At 45.3% G+C, this 19,340-nt stretch overlaps 1 protein-coding gene across 1 annotated transcript in view; it reads left to right on the top strand.

The window, feature by feature from the left end:
• KIF5C (kinesin family member 5C) overlaps positions 1 to 19,340 on the top strand; it is a 150,343-nt gene that overhangs the window by 37,230 nt on the left and 93,773 nt on the right. Inside the window, exon 2 of the mRNA XM_070423040.1 lies at positions 13,374 to 13,464. Within this exon, the coding sequence (XP_070279141.1) occupies positions 13,374 to 13,464 (91 nt within the window). The remainder of the gene's footprint in view (positions 1 to 13,373; positions 13,465 to 19,340) is intronic.

Here is a 19,340-nt window from a genome sequence, read left to right as displayed (position 1 = left end):
GGTGGGATATAAGGTAGAGGGGTGAGGAAGTAGAGGCAAGAGAAGACCAGACTTCCAAGTGGTTTGACCGAAGGCAGAGATGCGGCAGTGGTTTGAGGGAGGACAAAGAAAAAAAAATAGAAGAAGATAACACAGGCTGCTTCTTCCTTTTTTTAAACAATGCTATGAAAGGGAGATGCTGGAAGGAAGTGTGGAGTAAGAACTGAAGAACACAGGGCTCCCTTCTCAAGAAGGTACCAGCAAGCAGTCCTCAGGTATCTCTGAGTGTGGGTGTCTATTAAACACTTACTGCCCTCGATCTTGGGCCCAAAGTGCTGGGATAATAGGTTTAAACGACTGCCTGCTGGCCCATCCTAGGCTGGTTGTGAAGGAGATGGCATTTGCCTTTGGTGCTCCCCTCCCCGCCTCACCCTGATGCTCTCTCTTGGCCTGGGGGGAACACCCCCTCCACCCACTGTTGACTCAGAAATGAACAATTGTTTTAAATCTCTGTTCTATAAACTAATGAATCTGATAAGCTAATTGCTGTTCCTAGCAAGAGACTAGAGAACTATTTCTGATCATAGCCTTCTGAAATGTTAGGAGAGAAGGGCAGAAGAGTATTGGGAGATTTTTGCTTTTAAATTCCACCTAGTTGTGGCCACCCAACTCTTCCAGTATCTTAAGCACTAAACAATAGGATGCCATAGCCTCCAAATAAAATTAAAAGTCTTTTTTTCTGATTACAAAATTGTGGCTGAATTTAGATTCTGGATCTCTCGTTGCCTTTCAGCTCAAATCGTTGCCTTTCAAATGGAGACAAGGGGCCTGAACTTACCGTAAAAGCAAAATACCAAATCTTTAAAGAATTTTTTTTGGTGGGCCCAGGTACTTCATTTGCCAGTGGGAAAGCCGCCTCTGCTTCTATGGGTCAAACTTCTCTTCTCCTGGATGAGGACAGAGTTTCCTCGGACTGGGATGTATGAAGCACGCATAGCCTCGTTCCAGCCCATCCATCCTAGACTTAGTGGCTGCGGAAGAGCTGGAAGAGCTGTTTAGATTTGCATCAGCTGCTCCCCTTTTATAGCTCTAATGCGCTCTAATCGGAGGGGGGAGCCACCTTTGTCACTAATCATGACATAGCTACCCCAGACTTAATGACCCTTGCTGGTTTTGGTTAATGTAATTACTCTTATCTTGTGGGCCATCTTTTTCTGTAATTAATGGAAGCTATTTTTTCAGTAATATGTAAAGGCAAGTCATTGCACTCTGGGTTATACTGTGTCATGTTCTAAATGCAAATGCGTGGCATTTTTATACAACCTGTAGTTGGGGGTTAAAAATGTTCCTGGAGGGTCAGTGATAAGATGCAATATGGTGTCAAGGATCCAAGGCTCAGCTGGGAACCAGAAATTCTGGATTTCTCGTTGCCTTTCAGCTCAAATCGTTGCCTTTCACATGGCCATGAAGTTATTCTTCATTCCCAGGAAGGGAAGCTAATATTCCTGCCCAGCCTCTCCAGTCCTGAGAAACAAATGGAGACGAGGGGCCTGAACTTACCATAAAAGCAAAATTGCTATTCAATACATGGGAAAATTATCATTTTAAAAGCTCTTTCTGTAGAGTGAAAAAAAGCCCCGGTATTTTTTCATTCTGTTTGTAGTAAATATTTGCAGTTTATCGGAAGCCTCTATATATGTACCATACCTAGCCAAGTGAAGTTCTGGGCAAACGTTTTTCTATTTCATTTTTTAACTAAAGAGAAGGGAACTTGTATATGTGTGAGCATGTGGCTTCTGTGTTGGAGGTGCCCCCTGAGTCTCCGTGGGACGGGGAGAGGTTTGCAGAGCGACAGGTTGCCTGGATGGCGTAGAGCTGAGCCAGGACGCTGCCACCGGACGACATGCCCCAGAAGCAGGCTCAGTGTTGTCTGTGCTGAATGAGTCCTACGTTCTTCCTTCAGTGAAACAGCTTTTCAGCCTCCTCTCCAGTGAGGAAGGTTTGATTTTTTCTTTTTTCTTTTCAGGCTTGACTTGGCAGAAAACCAGATCTGCTGAAATCACATAGCAGCAATTTTCATTCATTTCTCTAAATATGTAGCACACTGGGCTCAGTCCAATTTACCTTCTCTTGTGCTGTGTGTGGTCAAGATACTATAGAAGCCACGCTCACGGGGAACAGCCAGAACCCGTGTGCTGCACATTATTGCGGCATAGAAAGAGCCAATCCTTCACTTTACAGAGAGGGGAAGGCCCAGAAAATGTAGGTAAATAGGCGTGTGAGGGGTGAGGCTCTGGATTTGAACCAGTTCCCCTGACTGTATGCATCCCTGTATCTTGGTAGATTAAGGTAAAGAGCAGTTCAAGGGCAAAGATGGGGGGGAGGAGAGAGTTCATTGTATTTTGATATGAGGTGAAAATCATATATAAATACGAATCATATTTTTGAAACACAGATTCCATTAATTTCTTTAACACTTCTGTCTTCATGTTGCCTATTAGCCAGGCAGCAATTCTGAATTTCTTCATTATCACTTGGGCGGGGTGCCTTCCCAGAGTGGTTTTTCATAGCTGTCTGCGGCCTTGACAGTGCTTGTGTGTCCCCACAGCAAGACTCTTGGCAGGAAGGAGAGAATTCTAGCCTGGTTTCCCCCTGCAAGGTTCATTCTTCTGTGCTGCTTTTGTCCGTTCTTGAGACTGCAGAGGTTGGCATTGCCGTGGCAACACCGTAGGAGCCAATTGCTGCTTTATGGACGTCAGTTTCTCTCCTGGGAGCAGCCTTGGCTTGGCCAGAACTGGCACCAGTGCCTTCCCTGGGGCACAGAGCCAGTGTGGGCAATGGGATGGGAATGTCTGGGTCCAGCTCTGGCTTAGCATTTATAGACCCAGTCACAGAGTCATCCCAGCGCAGTTGGGGGCAGGCAGTGAGTGGTGAGAAGATGGAGCTGGAGTGGAGGGTTCAGCTGATGGGAGGAAGCAGGCTGCTTGGCCATAGGGTTTCCTTGTGCAGCTCCGTTTACAGATTGATGAACCTGGGAGAGGATGTCACAGTGACAGGAAAGAGCTGGTGGTCACTGTCAGGTCTGGAGTGCTTCCGCACGGTGGGCTCTGGGGATTTGCAGGCCAGCTCCAGAGAAGTGGGAAGGTGGGTGTGGGGTAAATAGTTATGAAAGGATAAGAAGAGAGGGCAGCTCTGTGACTGCTAAAATCTTGGAGGTGGGGAACGAAACGGTCAGCTAGTAAAGTTTCTGACACACTGGAGAGAGACAGAGAGCATGGATTCTCTTCCTCCCCCCAGCACCCAGCACCAGTTCATGCTGTCCTGCGTCTGATCTCCCAGGTGCTCCTCTGGCAGGTGTGAGTCCTCATCACCGCCCGCAGACTGTTACCGAGCACCTACCCCACCTGTACGTTGTGCGCAGGCACTCTGGTAGGCCAGGGCCTTCAGAAGCCGGTAGCAATCCTATGTAATCTGGGCAGGTGTGGCCCCCTGGGCCCAAGGGTTGGCAAGTGACCAGCACCCTTTTATGAAGAAAAAGGTACCCTTTTCTCTAGGCCAGTGTCTCAAGCTCACAGCTTGTTAAATTTGAACAAGGATTTCAATTTTCACTCACCCCCTTCTCTGGACATCAGCCAAATGTGATGGCTCCATAAGTGATTTAACAATCTGGAATCTCTTAGGACCTACTGAATGGAAGACTGAAAAACATGTCTGGGGTTTTGCCTTACTCTGGGCTTCCCAGAAGCAGATACTGAGACAGGGATTCAAGTGCAAGCTTCTTTGGGAGGCGGATCCAGGAAACACTGATGAAGGGTGAAGTGAGGCAGGAAAGTGAAGGAACCAAGGTGGGGCGGGACATCACACAGGTTACCACCCTGAGCAATGGGAGTTTTTCCCCGGTGGGGAACTCTGGGAGCCAGAGTCACCCCTCCACTTCCACTCCTGGGTGAGGGAGCTAAAGTATTTCCCCCAACTCCTATCAGTCATTGCTTGAGGACTGCTGGGTCGGTGCTGGGAGGTCCTGGCCACCTGTAGGCCATAGACTGGGCTCCAGCAGCCAGCAGCCAGGCAAAGAGTTGCAGGTGTTGGAGGTGGGGCCGGCCTGCGAAGAAATGGTGATGATTGAAAGGGTGTTATGGTCAGGACCCGGGAAGCATCTATTTCGGGTTTGTAGTTGGTATTAACACAGAAGTTTCCAGGAAGCTCCAAAGCTGTAATAGCAAAGCTGGTGAGTCTCTGTGGCTTATACGGACGCAGCTCCTTGTATTTCTTGAACAAGCTTTATGGCTGGATATAGATATTTTATTTATTTTTAAAGCATGTATAGGATGGCCTTGGAGCCGACTAAGTTTTGCTCGGACCCTCAGAAATAAAATGGCCTCGTGCTCAGGGGAACCCAGCTCATGAGTTGCAGACCTGTGGGCCAGAAGATACCTGAGGTGTGCTTTGGTACTTGGATGTTGTAAGGGCACCAGCATGCCAACCTTCTGAGTTGGTACATTATAACACAAGTGCCTGGTATAAATTGGTCCAAATTTCTTATTGCAAAACAGTGCTGACCACATCTTGAGCATCTTCTGTAACACCAGGCACTGCCCAGATCCTTCATTTGCATGGGCATATCTAATCCTCACAGGAGGCCTGCATTGTGGATATTATTGGCTCAATTTTACAGATGGGGAAGCAGCTTCTAAGGGATGGGAATGACACCCAAGTGCCTTTGAATTCATTTCTGCCTTCCTTGGGCAATACTCAGTATTGAGTGCAATGGCTGTGCGGCCGCTGTAAGGACCAAGGAGCCAGTGCTGAGCTCAGGGAAGGCGCCCCCCCCCCCCCCCCCCCCCCCCCCCCGCCAGGCCTGTCAGGGGCAGAGCTGAGCTGAGCGTGTGGGAAACTTCAGGGACTCCTCCCCTCCCCCCCAAAAAATACTCAGTATTGGTTATTGCAGTGAGGGGCACAGAAAACCCTATCGGAAATCCCTTTTAGCCCCCTCCTCCCGGTCCACTCTTCTCTTTCCTAAAGCACATGAATGTGTATAACTTCTACTTTCCATAAGATGATTCTCTCATTTTGGACCATTTTATAAATGTTGAGATAATAGCACAACAGTGTGTTAAAATGGTTGGAGACATCTCTGCATCCATAATGTGTATGTAAAAATACATTTTATGATATATTAAATATCAATTTAAAAAACTTCTCCCAAGATGTAAGTCAGCATCACAAAGAAATACCACTGCATACCCCAATAGGATGGTTATAATAAAGAAGACAGACAGTAACAAGTGTTGGCAAGGATGTGGAGAAATTGGAACCCTCATATACTGCTGGTGTCAACCTAAATTGGTACAGCCACTTTGGAAAACAATTTGTCAGTTCCTCAAAAAGTTAAACATAGAATTACCTTATGACCCCCACATTCCAGTTCTAGATATAGGCCCAGAGAAATGAAAACATGCATCCACATAAAAAACTTTTATATGACTGCAGCATTCATAATAGCTGCAAAGTAGCAACAACCCAAATGTCCATCAGTTGATGAATGGACACATAATATGTGGTAAATACATACAATGGAATATTATTCAGTCATAAAAGGGAATGAAGTATTGATTCATGATACAATATGGATGAACTTTGAAAACATTATGCTAAGTGAAAGGAACCATTCACAAAAAACTATATATTATATAATTCAATTTATATGAAATGTCCAGAACAGGCAAATCTATAAAGGCAAAAAGTAGATTAGTGGTTGCCCAGGGCTGGGGGAATTGGGAAGTTGGGGAGTCACTGCTTGTGGGTACAGAGTTTCTGTTTGGGGTGATGAAAATGCTCTGGAATTGGTGGTGACATTTGCACAACCTTGTGAATATGCTGAAAACCACTGAATTGAACACTTTTATTAAAGGGGTGAAATTTCAGTAAAGAAAACAAAACTTCTGGCAGGATATTTGTGTTGATAAAAAATGCATATCAACATTAACCCAAGGACTTCTGCTTTTCAGTTAATGTTTTGGAAACTTTCTGTCAGCTTATTACCAAAAAGCCTTTCATGGTCTCTGAGTTTATCTTATTTAATTTCTTCTTGTGCAAACAAACATAATGCTTTACTGATGGCGTAACCTTGGACATCCTTGGAGTTCTTCAAGTCAAGACAAATCCATACAACTGTGAGGGAGGAAATGCATTTGTCTTTCTCTTTCTCTTTTAGGTAAAATAAATTTGGAGGTTGAATACTTAGTTCCCCAAGTGAGACAAAGGTGCTATGTGGATGTAGGCAGGTCTTTGGCCCTGGGGTGTCTTGTTCTGGAGGACAGTTCTAGGTCTAATGCTTCAGGGAGGCAGGTTTAGAACCAACACAAGGACACAGCTCTCTGATAATGAGAGCTCGTTGAGTTTTCAGCACTTTCACCATCACCTGTCAGGCCATGGAGATAGGCGTTGTGCATTGAGAGGAGGTTGGATGGGCTGACCCGAAACTTCCTATTAACTCTAGGTGATGGGGTTCTAATTGTTCAGCTGTACGACTCCAGTTCTCATAGCAATGACTTCATTCATTGAATGAATCAGTTATATATTTGGAAATAATTCAGAATTGATTGGGAGGAAAGCAGAAAAAAAAAGACGGGAGACTTATGCTTGTTGTTTCCTTGATGTCTGGGGAGATTGCAATTGATTCTCAAGCCAGAACTTCTGGAAGCCCAGATCGGGAGCCAGGAGGTCGGGGTTCTAGGCACAGATTTGATAGCTACCTAATTGTCTGGGTGACTTTTTTCAAATCATCTACCCTCTCCAGATTTCATTTGTTTATTTGTAAAACATAATGTTGGTTTGGGATGGCCTTGAAGGACCTTTTGGCTCTGAAAAATTCTAGAATTTTTCTTTATAACTTCAACTTTTAATAGTGAGTCTTTCATCTGTTGCCAGGAAGGCTTGCCATGTGCATAGCCACCCTTTTTCTTGCCATCCTGGTCCTTCTCCCCTGAGCTTAAATTAAGCCCTTCTTTCCTCACTGGTTTCATGTCAGCGCCACCTTCATCATGGTTAACACCTGCTTGATTGCTATACAGGGTAGCAGGGTGTCTGTCTTTTGTTACCTCATGAATCACTTGCTTTAATCTTTCATATTAGTCTTAGCATCTGCTGTTCTGTATGCCTCTTTTACAATAAATCATAAGCTACTTAGGAAAACAGCAGAGTTTAAAGAAAGAACACTTGAAACCAGAGCCTTAAAGTTATTTCCCCAACGTAATAGAACTGATCATGTGACTGGACCTTAGTTTTCCAGTTTGTGAAATGGGGGTAATAATAGCTACCTCACAGAGTTACTGTGAAAATTAAATTAAAACATAAAAGAGTTTGGACCCACAGTGGTTGGTGATTGTGTTGGCGGACAGGTGGTGGTTAGAATAGGCTGAAAGAGCTTTTCTCCTGTACTTTCAGGAATGAAGTCACATTAACACCTGGTCAGAGAGTTAACGATTATTCTCAGTACAGTGGGGCCTTGACTTACGAGTTTAATTCATTCCGAGACCGAGCTCGTTAAGGAGCTCCTTAACTCAAATTACTCTATCAACTCAATGCAAAAAATCTGCCGAGAGACAGCTGGTATCTCAAAAAACTCGTTAGTTGGGACACCCATAAGTCAAGGCCCCACTGTAGTCAGTTCCTCTTCCTAATACTCCACAGGGTCTAAAGATAATTCCACAGAGTGAGTCTAAATCTTGCTGTGGAAATTTAAGGCTCTTTTTTTCTGTTTCTTTCTTAATAAAGATAGAAGTAAAGTCATTTAAATCATTGGCCACCTTTGGCCACAACCCTTGGTTGGTCTTAGAGATTGTGGTTAGGTTGCGTCTTGATGATCTCTTCCTGGTGATAACTACTTTCCGCTTCCTCAACACCCCCCTGGTGCCCATCTTCTGAACCTTTAAGTGGGTCTTCTGCTTTCCTCCAGCTCCCAGAGTAACCTTCCGTCCTGGCTGGGGAACAGTTGTTGGCTAACAGGTCAAATGTATTAATAGACAGGCCACATGGTTCACAGACAGTTTGCTCTCAACAGCCCTGGTAGGAATTCTGGTGGTTTGATTTTTTTAAAAAAATTTTAACTATAAAAGTGTGAGAACCATCTGCTGTTAGTTTTTGTATGTGGTAAATTCTTAGTTGCTCTGCTCTTAGCAGTTCGCACTGCTCCACGTGGAGGCCTCATGGCAAAGCTGGCTTACTGTGTTTTCCGTCGTGAAGTGTGTGTCCTATCCAGGTACCCTTCATAAACTGCAGCAGGTTTGCCTACATGTAATTAGGTCTTGGGATTTATGTAGCTTGTCTTAGCTGGTAAAATGCTTTAATTGTAGTGGTTCATTTGATTGGTTGGGAATAGGTCACATACTAATTGGAGCAAACCAAGTAGGGTAATGCGATAGAGTGATGCCAGGGTGGTGTGGGCTGCTTTAGTTAGGATCATGGAAGCTGAAAAGGAAGAGAAAATTGGAGTTGAGATCTGAAGGGTGATAAAGAGCAGCCAAGTGAAGATCTGCAGTTTGAGAATGCTAAGGGAAAGGAAGAGTCAAGAGCAAGGTTTCTGAACCAAGGACTGCTCAAGGTACAGGAGGAAGTCCAGTGAGATGGAGGAGCATGCAGGAGCTGAGGGTGGAGAGGGTCTAGTTCAGTGGTTCTCAACCTTCTGGCCCTTTAAATACAGTTCCTCATGTTGTGACCCAACCATAAAATTATTTTCATTGCTACTTCCTAACTGTAATGTTGCTACTGTTATGAATCGTAATGTAAATATATCTGATATGCAGGATGGTCTTAGGCGACCCCTGTGAAAGGGTCGTTCGACCGCCAAAGGGGTCGCGACCCACAGATTGAGAACCGCTGGTCTAGTTAGTGTAACAGGAGCCGCCTGAGCTTTTTAAAGGGAGGAGATACTGTCATCTGACTTATAGGTTTATCGAGGTCATTCTGACAACTCAGTGGAAATTGGATTGTCAGGATCAAGGATGGAGGCAGGAAGACCAGTGAGGAGGCTGTAGCTATTGTCCAGATGAGAAACAATGGTGGCTTGGACTAAGGGTGTGTGGTATAGATGGTGAGATGTGATAGAATTTGGGATATATTGTAGATGTGGTACCTGTGGAACATACTGAATGATTTTAGTCTGAGTAACTGGGTGATTGGTGGTGCAGTTCTTATTCAGATGTGGAGGGCTTGCTGGTTCCTTTTTAAGTTTGATATGGCCAATGGACATCCAAGTGAAATATGTCCAGCAGGCGATCGAGTGCTTGAATCTGGAGCTTAGATGGATATGAAGGCTGAAATGTTCATTTAAGTTACGTGAAGGTCGACAATGTAGACAACAGGAGGCTGAATGTAGGACACACCATTAGCTAGAAGTTGGAAGGAGATACCAGCAAAGGACTCTGAGAGAGAGTAGCCAGAGAGGTCAGAGAGAGCCCGTGCTGAATAGGCGGCTGGAATGGAGTGTTTCCTCATCATTCAGTGTCAAGTGTTAGCACCCAGCATTTGTATGCAAATGTCATTCCAAAGATTATTTCGTAGCTACAAACTTAGTGACACCCAGAGCTAGCAAGCCCAACACCTGCCCACAGAAACCCTCAGCCACGGTGTAGTCAGACATGGGTCTTGTTGGTCAGAATCTGTGAGACTTTTAGACTATTACCAAAGAGTGATCAGATTTTTGCTGCTCTTGTTTAATGGCAGTTCTCTATACAGCTGGCATGGCTATACCACAAATAAGTTCTTTGAAAATTATCATTCATTAAGTTCTAATCCCAAGACTTTAAGACTCATCTAAAATAAAAGCATGTAGCCAACTCGGTGCACACACGAAAGGACGCATAAAAATTTGTGTATTTTTAACTACTTCATGTGCTAATCCTGGCAAGATAAGTCTCATAATAAACTATTTTCTAAATTTTATCTTTTCTTGATGGCAGCTTCTGTTGGGAGTTAATTTCAGTTCATGGAAGATTGTCATACTATCTATTTTTTACTTGAGAAATGACATCTAAGTGAGTAGAGATTTCTTGCCGTTTACCTCTCTTATAATGAAAGTATAATACACACCAATACACTTCTTAAGTCTAAGGACAATACTGGGGAGTCCTATCTTTTTGTATCATATACTGTAATGTAATAGGTCATTTTTTCCTGCTGTATTCTGTGGGTTTTCTCTAAAGCCCAAAGCAGAGTCATGCTGTAAACAAGATGGTTTATTTGCTGATTGTAATCAGGTCTGGAGAAATAGTGGATTTGTTTTAAGCTAAGCAAAGCTGCATTTCCTTTCCAGAAGGTTCCATGGATGACAAATACTTAGGTAAACTCTGTGAGTGTTTTATTTTCACCTTCTACTCCACTGACATTTAGTTGAATTTTACAAATAGATAAAGCTAATAAGAATGTAGTGGGCAGATAGTTGGCAATAGATTGTGGTGAGGAATAGTTTCTTGCTTATTCAACCAAGTACTAATTGAATGCAACTTCCTGGGAACAAAATATCAGAAAATGATCCCTTTTCATGATCTATATATATAAAAGCCTAAGCAACCGTTAGACCAGTAGCTATGATGCGCACTGACCACCAGGGGGCAGACGCTTAACACACAGGCATGGAAACATGGAACAGACTGATGAATCTCAGAGGGAAGGGAGAAGGGGGGAGGGCGGGAAGAGATTAAACAAAGATCTTGTATGAATACTAGAGGCCTGTTATGCATGGGGGGTGGGGGAGGGGGGAGACCGCAGGAAGTTGGCTGGCGGGGGTGGGTGGAGGAGGGACCTCGGGAGGTTGGCCACTGGCCCCCAAGGAGGGAGCCGGCCCTTAGCCCCTGTGGGAAAGGGCCGTGTCCACTGCCACCCACCCCCGGTTCCCTGTCCCAGTCTAGGCCTGAAGGCCCCAGTGGGGTCGGGAGAGGAGGCGAGGTCGCCAAGCCGAGTGCAGAAGGAACGGATGCTGGACACTGCTGTCAGAACCCTGCCACCACGTGGTTCCCCTCCTCACCCCCTCCTCCTTCCCTCCCCACTGCACCGCCACTGGTGGGCGGGCGGCCCCCAGGGAAGGGAGAGGAGGATTAGGTTTTCCTCCTCACCCCCCTCCTCCTTCACCACCACAACCACGGCAGGCGGGCAGGCAGCCCCCAGGGAAGAAAGAGAAGGAGGCAGTTCCCCGCCTCCTCCCCTCCCTTCCCTTGTCGCCACCACCACTTTGGCAGGTGGGCAGCCCTTGGGGAAGGGAAAGGATGGGAGTTAGACAAACCCTTGTGTCGAGGGCTGACTTTCAATAGTTTTCAGCAAGGGAGCTGCCCTGCTACATATGAAACCCCAACCCAGAGCAGGTCTCTAAGAATGGTTTAGCAGCAGGGGCCAATGGGGGCCGGCCAGCCGGGGGGCGGGGCCAAGGGAGGTTGGCTGTGGCAGTGCACTGACCACCAGGGGACTGCTCCTGCATTGACCGTCTGCCCCCTGGTGGTCAGTGCATGTCATAATGACTGGTTGACCGGTCGTTTGGTTGTAATGGTCACTTAGGCTTTTATATACATAGAGGCCCGGTGTATGGATTTGTGCACCGGTGGGGTCCTTTGCCCTGGCCTCTAGTTTTAACATAATAACTCCTGCTGCTTTGTATAAAAACAGCAGGAATTATTTGATGGCACCTTGAAATTCTTCATTTTTTAAAAAATATATCTTTATTGATTCAGAGAGGAAAGTAGAAGGAAAGAGAGATAGAAGCATCAATGATGAGAGAAAAATCATTGATTGGCTGCCTCCTGCACATCCCCTCTTGGGGATCAAGCCCACAACCCAGGCATGTGCCGTTGACTGGAATTGAACCTGGGACCCTTCAGTCAGCAGGCTGATGCTCTATCCACTAAGCCACACCAGCTAGGGCGAAATTCTTCATTTTTTTTCTCCAGTTTGAAATAAGATACTTCAAACTGGAAGTAGCTTATTTACCTGGTTGGCTCAATCCTATTTTCTAAGACTATAGCTGAAGCATAATGCCTAAAGCCTAGGCCCTTACCTGCCCTTGTCATAAATAAGTAAAATGCTAAGCCAGTCTGACAGCTGTGTGCTTAGTTTTGCGTGAAGGTTATAGGATGTAACAAGCCTTGTCCCTGGTCCCTCAGGAGCAGTTATCTTTTCTAGGTGTCAGACTTGTCCTTGGGTGTTCCTAGCTTCCAGAGCCATGTGTAGGAGGCACAGGGTGTGAGTGTGGAGGGGGGGAGGATGGCTCTGGGTGCTCGTCTTACCTTCTTTTCTGCCCTTCCCTCTGCCACCTGGGGAAAGTAAAGTTGAAGGGGCTGCCTGGTGGATCAGGCTGTGGGCAGCATTGGTGCAGAAAAGAAAGAGGCTGTGTCTGTCTTACCCACCTCCTGCCCTAGTGCCCAGCACAATGCCTGGCATGTAAATGACAAGAACTCCTGCTGAACGTTGAGTGATGGGCGGCAGGGCTCATATAGTGCCACGCAGTGCTTCTCCCCTTCCCCTCACAGTTACCTCCTTGAATCGCACACAGTCCAGAGTCAAACCAAATCCCAAGACCCCACACCTGGGAAATCACTTGGTCAACTGTAAGGATGGCTTCCTTTGTCTCCGGAGCCTCTACCCAGTTAAGGCACGACTTAGGCGTGTGACGAAAACATTAGAGTTCTTTGGGACACAAAGCAGTGATGTCTTGCTAAGAAGAGCAGCTTCTTCGATCTGGTCATGTCCTCTTCCCATTGGGTGAAATCCAAGCCCATCATCTTGGCTGGCAGTGCCCTGTAGGCACTGGCTCCAGCTTTCCTGTACCTGCCACCCTCCCGCTCCTCCAGCACACCAGGCCCTCCTGCTTGCTCCACCCTCTGTCTGGAATGTTCTTCCATAGCTCTTCACTTGCCGCAGTCTTTCTGATCCATTAACGGTCCGCTTAACAGGCACTTCTCAGTGAGGCCTTCTGTGCCCTCTCTGTCATCCCTTTTGTCCCACACTTAGGCATTTTGCATTTTCCCGTGTGCTTGCTTGCTTGCGTATTAATGTCTGCCACACCTGATAGAGTGCTTTACACGGGCAGGACTGTTTTCTGGGCAGCATCTAGTCTAGTGCCTGGTTCAGCGTAAGGTCTCAATAAACCAGTATTAGTTCAAACGAGTGAATGACGCGTCAACATCCTTTTTGTCAGAAAAAGTATTTCAAGTAAAAAACAAAACACCTTTACTTCTCTCAGATTCATAACATTGAACATATATTCCCTCGTCTTGGGAAAGAACTGCCTTAAAGATTAGGGTCAGTGACTTAGTGTCTGTTGTCTATACTAATATTAGTGCTTTTATTCCTAAACTTTTAATGTATTTTCTCCCCTCCTTTTTTTTTCTTTTGTCTTTCCTTTTTAGCAAGGGAAGCCATATGTCTTCGACAGAGTGCTGCCTCCCAGCACGACCCAAGAGCAGGTTTACAGTGCGTGTGCAAAGCAAATTGTCAAAGGTAAGCACTATTCCTTTATTTCCTCCTGGGCCTTTCAAAGTAATTGAAAACATTAAGTGATATTTGCAGCTTAAGAATCAATGTGCTTTGACTGTAAGCAGAGGCCTACTAATTGGGCACACCGAATTACAGCCCGCAGTCTAGTCCTGATTTGCTGGGGATGTCATGCAAGTTATTTAACCTCCCGACACCCCCTTTCCGAGGAGATTTCTTTATTTCTTCTGCCACCTTTCTGGCGGAGCTATTTTATCACTTAGAAGCTTCCAAGCTAGGTGAACTAGGACCACACTTTTTCTCTAATGGTTTTAAAATACTGCTGCAGGTAAGGGAGTTCTGTTTTCCTTCCAAGGAGAAATATATATATATATATATATATATTCCTGATGCTCCAATTGTACATTTTCGGTTGATTTATTTTGTGCATTGGTCTCTTCAGAAAGAAGTCTTAAATGTGGAAAATTCTTGAGCATCAAAGAATTTTTTCCAGCATTGTAAAATCACATTACCTTGCTGGTTATTGAGCTGTTTTTGCTATTCAGCATTCCTTAATTATACTTTCCTCTAACCCACTTTCAGTCATTTCACTCCGATCCCGGCATTGGTTCATCCAGATAGGCAGCCTGAAGCCTACATTTGTGTCCTGGAGATCTGTCCTTTTCTCTGGGACTGGCCTTGGCCCTGAGTGATTTGTGTCACAATAACAGCAGGGAGATGAAGCATTTACAAGCCGCCCTCCCTCACCCTTTCCAATCGAGGGCAGGTTGGAGCTTGCCTTGCAGAGCTACCATCTGCACTGAGCTGAGGGGCATCTCCTGCTACTTGCTTTTCATCATTAAATCCTTGCTTTCAAATTTGAATGCTTTGGCATTTGTGCTGTCAAATGTCTTGATGCTGCCACCTTTATAGGTAGCTCTGGATTTAAAGAGCAAAAAATAAAAACAAAGTAAGAAAAAAACACCTTGTCATGTTAGATCTTATTTTTAGCAGCAGAGATGACTAACTTAATACTTTGAACTCATGAAAATCAGCCCTGGGTACATCTGTTAGATTAATTCTGACCCTGGAAACCTGCGTGGGAGCCTGTCGGTATGTAATGTTCCTTGCTGAGGTGTATGGTTATTCACGTTCCTTTTGCAAACATCAATTAATTTTAAAGGTCTTCACAGTAACATTTTTAGAGAAAACTAAAAGGAAAAAACATGTCTGAATTTGAGCTCTTTTTGAATTAATAGTATGGGCCTATACTGGTGCTAATTTTCGTCTCCTCTTTACTTCTATTCTACTCTTTTGTTTCTCTTTCTATCTAAACATGTTTTTTGGAGCATATAGTTCTAGTTTGTCCCTAGTCAGCCTTCCTTTCCCTCTATTATTGCACTTGTTCATGTCTTTCTTAAAGTATATTTAATCACATATGAGCCAGATTCTTCTTCTTTTTCTCTCCCCTTCATTATCAGAACCAAATAGTATTTACCACATGTTGTGTTAAGCATGAAGGCCATCTAAATACATCCCCACCCTTTCTAAGATGACATCATATTAGAGATAAACTCCATTTAAAAGAAATCCTGTGATTAACAAACAGCAATAATAATCTTTAAGTCTTTATTTACTCGAGAAGCTTGTGTCCCTTTCGGTGTTTGGATTTTTCTACAGTATGAAATGTTAGAAATAGCCTGGGGAGCTCTCATGAAGATGTGACCTAACTGTGGATAACTTGAAACCCAATATATGGTGAGCCACAAAGAAAACCATTTAGAATAAAATTAGGCCCTGATATGATATAATAAACACATTTTTCAGGCACCATAAATATTACACAATCATAGTCGTTTTGTAACAAGAAAGAGTACGTTAGTCTCCCTTGAAAGGAAATGAAGAGGGGAGTGATGAAGACCTGATTTAACTTTTTTAACCCCCACTGAGGCTAGCATGAGGGGAAGGACCATGTATTTCCACATCAGCAAGCTCAAACATAGATATGTAGGAAAGAATTCCTTGGCTTAGATTGCAGTCACAGCTGAGGTATCTCTTGCCATGACAAGCCTATTTAAATCAGGAAAGGGAGGTGGTGTGTGGGTGCCTTTTTCTAAGAATTAAATCAGATGACTGTGAAGGTCACCATAGCCTCTGATTCATGATAAGGCCGTGGACTGTGAGCTTTCCTTTCAAGTCTGTCTAAACCCTTACTATTTTGAGATCAAGAAGACTCCTTTTAACTGGCAACTTTATGCTCTCTTAGTTTTTCTCATTCCCTTCAACTTCACTGGGTTTTTAAGTGTTTCAAACATTTGATTCTAGAGTCCTGGCATCTCCCACACTCTCATCTTTGTCTGGAGTGTGCTTTTCAAAACGTTGTCTGAGAGAATATGTGGAATTTGCTTCTAGAAGAGGGTATAGGGCTTGTGACTACCAGCCTGGTATAATGGAAGATTCCCATAAGTAGTGAGGAATTAAAAACCATGGTTAGTGGGTACTATTGTTGAAGTAGAGTAACTATGTCCCAGACTCCAGAAGTCACTCAGGGCATTTGCCTTTCAAATTAACTAGATGTAGCCTCTCCAGTGCTGGAGAAGGTGGTTTTCTAGATCTAGTTTCTTTAAACTTCATTCATTTGGTTGTCTCTTTCACCCATTCCTTATGCAAGTACTGCATATTAAATATCCACCATGTGGTAGATACTGCTAGGGACTGGAGTAACAAAGATATGTAAGACTCTGCAAGAAGTTTTGAGTAAAAGGAAACAGACAGATGCAGCCATAATCATCATTCACATGGGTATTATGAGCTTTAAGGTGGGTGTGTGCAAATGCTATGGGAGCACAGAAGAAAGTCACCGGATACCGATTTTGATGGGCATGGAAGGGAATTGGAGAATTAAGGAAGGCTTCTTGGAAAGGTTGGGTCTCCAGGACAGGAGAAAGGCTATATAAGCAGGGGGAATAGCAAAAGCATAAAGACACAAATTATATGGCATGTTTGGGCAACTTAGAGTGGAACAGGGTGCAGGGGGATGAGACTTAAAAAAAAAAAAAGTTTGGCAGGATCAGAGTTTGGTTGAAATTGGTGGGCTTTATCCTGTAGGCAATATAGACCCATAAAGAATTTCAAGCTTAGAATATTTTCAGGTCTAGTTTACTATTATGTTATATATGACTCTTAAGGAGATATATTTACTTCTTTACTGTTGTCTATCAGGCACCCTCTATGCACTTTACATATGTTACTGTATTTTAAATCGTAACAGGTCTATGGTGTGTAAGCATTATTTTCCCCATTGTACCAAAGAGGAATTTGAGGTGAAGCAATTGGGCCAAGTCAATTAAGGGGTAGTGAGGCTGGGACTTGAGCCTGAGTTTGTCTACTTATTTGGATTTTTCTGCACTGTCCTCCTCACACTTTTCTGGCAGGCCCATAAGGAGCATTTAAATTTTTTTATTTGATTGATTTTTAGAGAGGAAAGGGAAGAGAAGAGAGAGAGAGAGAGAGAGAGAGAGAGAGAGAGAGAGAGAGAGTTGCTCCACCTATTTATGCATTCATTGGTTGATTATTGTATGTGCTCTGTCCGGGGATCAAACCACAAACTTGGGGTATCCAGACAATGCTCTAATCAACTGAGCTAAGCTATCAGGCCAGGGCAAATGAGCATTGAATAATAATAATTTTATGAGTTGTTCCTTTCTATCAGCCAGATGGACAGTTAACCCAGGCATTGAAATAATGCAGTTCTAGAACCTCCAGATGGCCCTGCCTGTCTGCCAATAATGCATTTCAGTTCTGAAGGTGCCGCAGGCCCTCACCTGGGTACAGTGTCGGCCCCGCAGGCTGGCTGTTAGCCCAGCATTCTGGTTGGCCCTGGCATTCAGCACGATTGCCTCTACGTTCTCCGCACATGGGCTACTTGTGTTCTTTGGTTGACTGGAGAGAGCCTTAGGGTTCCAAGCTGGGATGACTTGTGTGTCAGCCACTATTGCCAGAGACCCTGGTGCCCCTGACAGGCCATTTCACCTGGAAAGCTGGGGGGAGGCCACGGCAGCCTCCTCAGGAACATTGATGAGTATGTGTAGGTATAGGGATGCCCTCCCCAAATTCTTACCTGACAATCGAACTAGCTCTTCTGCTCCAGCAAGGCCTGGGCTCAGAATTAGCAAAACTAGGACAGAAAACTTGGCTTTTGAGGCTGCAGGAAGACGCAACAAGATTTTTCCAAGTGTCCCACTCCCATCCTCCCTTCTCCTGGGAGGGGAGAAGTCCCTTCCCGCCTGCAGTGGACTCTCTCTGGGGTTTGCTCAGCCCCCAGATGGACTGTATTTGTGGGGTGCCGCCGACTGGGTGGTGTGAGCTGAGATCACATCACGCCAGACCCGGTCACAAAGAAAGGTTCTGTCTGGCTGAGCTGGTTCCCCGTGCTGTGGCTTTTGTCACGGTAGAGACTCTGAAACAAATGCTTTCCTCTGGCCCAGGAACTGTCACTCAACATGATGAAAGTGCCTTTTGTGGACTGTTTCTGCTAGAGGCGGTGGGGTGGCTGTGTGTCTCCGTGTGGCGCTAGCACAGGCCTGCTAGCTCTTTCTTTGGTGGTTCTCCGGCTCCCTCCATCTCCTGTCATCTCAGCGGTCCATCCACAAATGCATTATTTGTGCTGCACCCCCCACCCCCACCCCTCCACCACCTCTCCTTTCCACATAGAGGAAATAAACCACTCATAGAGTAAGCAAATAAACAAACAACGCTCCCTCCCCAACGCAGAGTTTGGGAGAAAATAGAGAACACTGGGTTCAGAGAGTCTTTTCTTTTTAGATTACCTTCTAATTCAGAATTGAATTGATAGAGGGCAGCCATCACTCCGTTCAACCTTGAGCACTAGACGTAGTTTCTTCAACAATGAATTTATTGTAACATGATTGTAAAGACGTTAAAGACCAAGTGGAGTTTGTTTTAATGGGGTTTTATTTGTTCTCTTTTTCCTAAAAAAAAAAGTAATTGCGCTCAGTGTTGAAACAGCAGCAGCAAGCAATCAGGGTTCTCTAAGTATATAGCTCCATGTGCTCCTCAGCTCCTCACTCCACAAGTTCACATGCATGTCCCAGTTCTTACCCTGCAGGCGTTCGGTGAGCCACAACTGCCTAGGGTCAGTGGGACTGCATTCTGCTGAGCGTGAGGGGGATTCAGAGAGGCGGACTGGGCTGGGCCCTGGGAGGCCTGTTCAGATGTCCCGGCCCCATTGCTTTTCTGCAGAGGACAAAGCCCGCACAGGTTTCCTCCTGTCAGGGCTCGGGCTCTGAGGTGAGTTTTCTTTAGGGGGTGGCAGGTTGCTCAGAGCCACCTCCTGGGAACATGGGCACTTGTAGGGTGGCCAGTGGCCCGATCCCGGGAGCAGAGGCAGCTGGACCCTTGGCCTGGCTCCCTTAGCCCTGATCTAACGCCAGGGCTAATGGGTCCCAGAGTGCTTCCTACACGGGGCCTTAAGCTAAGGCAGCCCTTTCAGTCTGGGGGGAGATGTTTAATTTCTACGAAATAGAAGCTGTAGTGCGGTGATGGGGGCTAGAATTCTGGTTGCCTGGAGGTGTTTGTGCCATGAATATAGAATTTAAAAGTACAACCGAAGGAGCACGCTCTCCCTCCCCGGAGCACACCCACGCCTTTCCCTGTCTCCCATTCTTCCCCCAGAGGCACACCTCTCCTAAGTTCCGGGACCCCACGAGACGTGCAGCCAGGGGAGCAGTGGGCAGCGTCAGTTAGTCCTGGGCTTATCCCTGAAGCTGCTTTTCTCTGACTCCCCAGGGAGATGAGAGCAGCCCGGGCCTTGACTCATTTCTTTCCCAGGTTTCCAGAGACAAAGCAGCCCCACCTCGGCTCTCCTGTCACTTCTTCTATCC

Source organism: Myotis yumanensis, unplaced genomic scaffold (assembly GCF_028538775.1).
Source record: "Myotis yumanensis isolate MYYU_CA2020_CCGP unplaced genomic scaffold, mMyoYum1.0.hap1 SCAF_8, whole genome shotgun sequence".
NCBI classification, from domain to species: Eukaryota; Metazoa; Chordata; class Mammalia; order Chiroptera; family Vespertilionidae; genus Myotis; species Myotis yumanensis.
This window is presented reverse-complemented; position numbering and strand designations above follow the sequence as displayed.